Here is a 6,804-nt window from a genome sequence, read left to right as displayed (position 1 = left end):
CTCGAGACCATAGTCCACTTCTTCTAGTAACGCACCCTGAAAATCAGAAACGGAAAATACAATTCAGATTTGAAGCTTATTGGCTAGAAGAAGAAGATTGTAGGGAGGTTATAAAGCAAGTATGGGATGGCAATCTCTTCAATGAAAATGACTTCTCGAGATAAAGTGAGAGATGTCTCTAAAGTACTAGCAAGATGGAGCAAGCAAAGTTTCCAAATGCTGCTATTTGCATAAGAGAGTTAAAGAGGAAATTAACCGAGCTCACTAATAGACAGTCAGGGAAATTTCAGCAAGGAGGAATATCAACAAGTAGTGGATCAACTCGAAAAATTATGGAGATAGGAGGAAAAGTATTAGGCTAAGGGCGCGAATTAATTGGCTTAAATGGGGAGACAAAAATACCAAGTACTTTCATGCTACAACGGTACAAAGAAGGCATCGAAATAGAATAACAATGTTGAAGGTTCTTGAAGATACATGGTGCAGGGAACAGAAGCAGTGATGCAACATATCGGGACTTTTATCAAACTCTCTATGAAAGCGTGGGCCCAGGAACTTTCGGCCGGTACTAGATTAGTGCCCCTTATTGATAAATGAAGAAATGAACTCATATCGATGGAAAATGTGCAAATAGAAGAAGTAGAGGAGGCGGTATTCCAGTTGGGTGCACTCAAAGCACCAGGTCCTGATGGGTTAAATGGGCAATTCTATCAGCACTATTGGGAGGAATTGAAGAATGAAGTATTTAAGCTAGTACGGCTTTTCTTTGAGACAGGTACTCGATCCCTTCCTAAATCAAACATATATCACCCTAATTCCAAAAGGTCAAAAACCCAGGAAAGTATAAACCAGTTCAGACCTATTAGCCTATGTAATTTCAGTTACAAAATTATTGCTAAAGTCTTTGGCAAACAGGTGAAGAGATGGCTACCGAGACATCATGCCCCAAACAGAGCGCCTTTGTAAGGGGAGGCAAAATTCAAGACAATATCTTAATAGTTCAAGAAGTTATTCACCAACTCGGAATCAAGAAGAGAAAAAAAGTTTCAAGCTATTTTGAAACTCGATATGCAAAAAGTGTATGGCCAGTGGAGTGGGATTTTTGAGTGCTTGTTTGCTGAAATTGGGCTTCGATCCAAGGTGGGTAGGGTTGATAATGCAATGTGTCTCCGGCCACTTTTAGTGTGAAAGTAAACGGGGAGCCTATGGAATACTTCAAACCTTCCAGGGGTTTAAGATAGTGTGATCCTTTATCACATTATCTGTTCATAGTAGTGTCAAATGTCCTGTCATGGCTAATGCAGAAGGCTATGGAAGACGGGAGCATAAAAGAAATAACCTTGAATACACATTGCCCTACTTTATCACATCTCCTCTTTGCCGACGACTCTATTTTCTTCTTGGATGGGACCATTTCAGAGTGCCAAAACCTTGCAGCAATCCTAAATCAATATTGTTATGCTACGGGCCAAGCAATTAACCTAAATAAATCAGGAGTGAGCTTTAGCGGCGGTTGCCCTTTGAATTTGAAAAGAAATTTGGCGCAAGAACTCAGAGTCCCCATTATAGACAAGACAGGAAAATATCTTGGCATCCCGACGGATTGGGGCCGTTCAAAAAAAGAGATGTTCGCCTGGATCCTAGCTAGAGTAAACATGAAGATGGAGGAATGGAAAGAGCAAATTCTGTCCAAAGCAAGAAAAGAAACGCTGATCAAAAGTGTTGTACAAGCTCTCCCCCAATATGCCATGTCGCTCTTTAAAGTACCCATCTCAATATGCAAAGCAATTGAAAGAAGAATAGCTCTCTTTTGGTGGAAACAAAATGATACAAAGGGGTTTGCATTGGAAGAAGGGGTTTGCATTGGAAGAAGTGGGAAGTTTTGAAAACAAGAAAAGATGAAGGGGGTTAGGATTCAAAGATTTAGTAAATTTCAACAAAGCAATCTTTGGGAAAACAAGCAAGAAAGGATGAAGAGGGGCTAGGAGGTTATCTCGGTCTCCTTCATCCTTATGGAGCATAATACTTAAAGGAGTTTACTTCCCAAATGGAGATATGTGGAAGGCAGGTAAAGGGCAGCGTCCATCTTGGGGTTAGCAAAGCATTCTAATGGGGCAAGAAACTATTGAAAAGGAGGTATAATGGAGGGTAGGTGATGGCAAGAATATCAGCATGTGTGAGGATAGATGGCTGGAATCTGGTGTGATAGGTGGCTTGGCTAATCAAAATGACCCCAGAACTGTAGCTGAACTAATTAGTGAGGAAAACAGGGGATGGAAAGAAACAGAGGTGCTGAATCTATTTGAAGACAGAATAGCAAATGAAATTTTATCTATTCCTCTAAATGCCAACGAGCAAGAAGATACACTAATGTGGAAGGGCAACAAGGCCGGGAAATATACAGTCAAAAGAAGATACAATACATTATGTGCACAGACTAAAGCAGTTAGAACAAAACAGAGCATCAATATCATTTCAGCCTCCTCGAACATTGTGGACAAAGCTCTGGCATTTATCTATATCCCCTAAGTTGCGTATCTTTATATGGAGTATCTGCCATAATACAATCCCAACAAGAGAGAATCTCTACAAGAGAAAGCTGTTACCTGACCCAATATGCTCGCTTTGCAATACACGTCCGAAGACTACTGAGCACCTATTCCTACTCTGCAAATGGACAAAGAACATATGGAAAGACCCACGGCTCAATCTTACTTGTAATCCTAACTGCATAACCCAGTTTGATAAATGGTTGTTGGATAATTTCACAGGTGACAGAGACCTACCTGAAAAGGAGTTGGTGGCGACGGTGTTGTGGTTTGTCTGGAAAGCCCACAACAACTCGATTTTTAGAGCCAAACAACCGGATCCAAACACCATCGTGGACCTGGCACAAGCACATCTCCAAAACTTCAACAAATGGCAAAACAAAAAAGAGGTAGCAAAACCCCCAACCCCGAACTCACCACGAAGATGAATTCCGCCAGAGAGAGGGTTGCTAAAACTTAATGTAGACGACTCTTGGGTCCATGGAGAACAAGTAGGATCAGTCGCCGGGATCTTGCGAGATCATGCTGGCCAACTCATCGATGGCTTCACGCAACAAGTTCGAGCTTCCTCCCCTCTTCAAACCGAAACCCTAGCGATTTTACACGGGTTGCAGTTTCTGGAGTTCAGAGAACAACTGCACGTGGGAGAGAAGGAAGTTGACAAAGTACATCAGAGTCAACTAGTTTGGTGTGAAACGGACAGCTTATCCGCTGAACAAATAATCACAGGCCGGGCCGAACCTTCTTGGACAGTCAAGCCCATCGTTGAACAATGCAGAAACCAGCTCTCCAACTCCAAATTGAAGACTTGGACTCACTGCGCGCGGGAAGCAAACAACGCAGCAGATCTGATTGCGAAGATGCACCGAACCAGTTCACTCCCTCAAAGCTGGAAATCCTCCCCTCCTGCAGCTCTTTCGGAAATTTTATGTGCGGAATCTTACCTATCGAATTCTTGTAATTTTCGCACTTAATGAATGAAAGTAGCTATCATTTTCGACCAAAAAAAAAAAAAACACCCTTCTCACAACAAAATCTTTTCAAATACAAAACAACTCTGACCAAAAAAATGATTTATAAAAACAACCCTACAGGAAAAAATATTTGGAATTTCTTTTCCGAAATGGATCGTGCAATATTTTCGCGTCGTGTATCTTCATCAATCCGTTATTTGAATGATTCAAAGTTTTCTTTTTCTTTTTGGGTCGGAAAATTCAAAGTTTCCTTCATGGTAAGGCGGCCTTTTGTCCATCTTTCGAGCGGACACAACGCATGACGACATACTCGTAACCAGTAAGGAAATAAAAAAGTTTTGGAAAAAAAAAAAAGATTTTTCGATCAACATCGAGGTCGTCGTTCGAATTTTTCTCCACGCAAATCGAGATCTAATCACCTGCGGCGTACCATTCGATGACGAGCCCACGAGCCCACGAGCCCCTCCCCCACGGCAGCCGGGCTCGCGGTCAGATCCCACGCCACGTCAGAAGGAAGCGACATCCTAGGGCCCGCGGCGGCTTCCCCGTTCGAGCCCACGGGAAGTTCCGTGGGGCGCTCGCCCCGGACCCCTACTACCGCCCCAGCGACTTCGACTATCCCGACCAATTGAAATCCGGATTTGGAGTCCGCCCGTCACTGACAAAACTTCGACCCACTGAAAGCGAAGAAAACGAAGGAGAAGGAGAAGAAGAAGAAGGTAAGCCGCCGCGGCCGCCAGAACCGGCCGTTTTGACCCCCGCCGCCGTCCTCCCTCCCGGGCCGCCGCGTGGATGGGCCAGTCAGCTTCGACGGCCTCACTCCAGATCCGCCGCGACTCCACCAGCCCCGGCCACAGCCCCGGCCACGGCCACGGCCACGGCCGCCGCTCGGGGTCCAAGGCGTCGCCCCTCCTCTCGCCGATGCTCGCCGACGGAGCCGAGCCGACGCGGCCGACGCGGCCGACGCGTCCGACGCGTCCGACTACATCTCCCAACTGCCCGACGAGTGCCTGGCCTGCGTGTTCCAGTGCCTCGGCACCGGCGACCGGAAGCGGTGCTCCCTCGTGTGCCGGCGGTGGCTCGCCGTCGAGGGGCAGAGCCGCCACCGGCTCTCGCTCAACGCGCGGGCGGATCTCCTCCCCCTTGTCACGTCCCTGTTCTCGCGGTTCGATGCCGTCACCAAGCTCGCCTTGAAATGCGACCGCAGATCGGCCAGCATCGGCGACGAGGCGCTGGACCTCATCTCGCTGAGGTGCCAGAACCTGACGCGCCTCAAGCTCCGCGCGTGCCGCGATCTGACCGACGCCGGCATGGCGAGGTTCGCTAAGAACTGCAGGAGCTTGAAGAAGCTCTCGTGTGGATCCTGCGCCTTCGGAGCGAGGGGCATGAACGCGGTGCTCGATAGTTGCGCATCCCTGGAAGAATTATCGGTGAAGCGGCTCCGTGGCCTCGCTGGCGATGGGGCTGCGGCCGAGCCCATAGGGCCCGGCGTAGCTGCAGCTTCACTCAAAACGATTTGCCTGAAGGAGCTGTACAATGGACAGTGTTTTGGTCCGTTAATCATAGGTTCCAGGAATTTAAGGACTTTGAGACTGTTTAGGTGCTCAGGTGAGTGGGATAAGTTGCTCCAACTGATGGCGGACCAAGCAAATGGTGTGGTTGAGATCCATCTTGAGAGACTCCAGGTAAGCGATATCGGTCTTTCCGCCATCTCTAATTGCCCTGATCTAGAGATTTTGCATCTTGTAAAGACAGTAGAGTGTACGAATATGGGGCTCATGTCGGTGGCTGAACGTTGCAAGCTGTTAAGAAAGCTTCACATTGATGGATACAAGGCAAATCGCATTGGCGATGAGGGCTTAATTGCTGTAGCTAAGCATTGTGCTAATCTGCAAGAACTTGTTCTTATTGGTGTCAATCCCACCAAATCAAGTTTAGGTTTGTTGGCGTCAAATTGCCGAAACTTGGAGCGCTTGGCATTGTGTGGTAGCGATACTGTTGGTGATGTAGAGATTTCGTGCATTGCGGAAAAATGTTTAGCCTTGAAGAAACTTTGTATTAAGAGCTGCCCTGTCTCGAACGATGGTATGGAAGCATTGGCTAACGGGTTCCCTAATTTGGTAAAAGTGAAGGTTAAGAAGTGTAGAGGAGTGACTTGTGAATTTGCTGAGTGGTTGAGAACGAGCAGGGGGACTCTTGCAGTTAGCTTAGACAGCGGTGAACATGAAAATGCTGACGTCAGTACAAGCGACGGCGGAGCGCAAGACAATGGGGTTGAATTTCCACCGGTAGTCAGCCAACTGGCTGCTGCTAATATTGCTTCATCGAGTAATGGTCCTACTCGATCTTCATTATTCAAATCTAGGTTTGGGATGCTGAGTGGAAAGAATCTTGCTTGTACTATTAGAAGGTGGTCAAATGGCAGTAACCTTTCATGAAGTAAATAGACTTCTGCAATTTGCAAAAAGGAAATTGGTATCATTACCTTTATCGGTTCCACATTGATTTTGTATCTTTTTATCAATTCTGTTTGAATGTCATCATGTAATGTTGGTTTCTGGTTACTGAATTGAAATCCAATCTTTAACTTTAAAAGGTTTGGTTCGTGTTTGCCCACGTCCATATTTAAACGTATTTATCCTATTCTTGTTGTTGTTATTGTCAAAGTGAACTTATGATGCTGACAATAGAGCGAAATAAATGATGTTGCCAGTATAGTTATGGTAATATTTTGGAGGATGAAGAAACATTTGATTAAGGATTATGAACATGGCAAATCTTTAGAGGATAGTTTTATATGTTCTCTCATTTTAAGTAGGCGTAGATGTTCCGACCCAAAAAAAGGTAGGTGTAAGCCTTGCCATTCCCTTATGTCCGACAGGAAGGTTATCTGAACACTTTCCTGTTATATTCTATTTCATAGAAATTATTTCCTTTTCTTCCATCATTCATTGAGATTGTAGTACAGTACAATATCAAAACTTGTCAAACAGAGCTGTAAGAAAATAGGCTCACTTGTACTATTGGGACATCTGGCCTAAGAAATTTGTACCTGAAACCTGCATGTATTTTCCACATCTCGTTTCGTGGTCGCTCATGTTGCAAGGATAGAGCTTTTGTTATGCCCATCTCTCTAATAGGTAAGTTCTTGAAGTGATGGCAGATAGCCCAATCCATGAAGTTCTTTACACCTTACAGTTGTGTATCATTTCCTTCATCCTTTCATTTTCTTGATCTCCATTCTATGCTGAACGCGTGCAGAAGTCAACATGCATTAACGG

The 6,804-nt window shown here is 45.4% G+C and overlaps 1 protein-coding gene across 1 annotated transcript; it reads left to right on the top strand.

The window, feature by feature from the left end:
- The first annotated feature begins 3,959 nt into the window (after positions 1–3,959).
- On the top strand, positions 3,960–6,157 carry LOC120294910 (F-box protein At1g47056-like). Its single transcript, XM_039315907.1, has 2 exons — positions 3,960–4,169; positions 4,279–6,157. Exons 1-2 carry the CDS (start codon positions 3,960–3,962, stop codon positions 5,959–5,961), a joined length of 1,893 nt encoding a protein of 630 aa, XP_039171841.1. The 3' UTR covers positions 5,962–6,157.
- The last annotated feature ends 647 nt before the right edge of the window (positions 6,158–6,804 follow it).

Source organism: Eucalyptus grandis, chromosome 6, assembly GCF_016545825.1.
Source record: "Eucalyptus grandis isolate ANBG69807.140 chromosome 6, ASM1654582v1, whole genome shotgun sequence".
Lineage (NCBI taxonomy): Eukaryota > Viridiplantae > Streptophyta > Magnoliopsida > Myrtales > Myrtaceae > Eucalyptus > Eucalyptus grandis.
The sequence above is the reverse complement of the archived record's forward strand: the minus strand, read 5'-3'. Positions and strand labels throughout refer to the sequence as shown.

Excerpts from the sequence above, each read along its gene's own strand:
- LOC120294910 (XM_039315907.1), top strand. The coding sequence starts at position 3,960 with ATGACGAGCCCACGAGCCCACGAGCCCCTCCCCCACGGCAGCCGGGCT. Across the intron at positions 4,170-4,278 it reads AATTGAAATCCGGATTTGGA|CCCCCGCCGCCGTCCTCCCT; the intron begins GTCCGCCCGTCA and ends CGGCCGTTTTGA.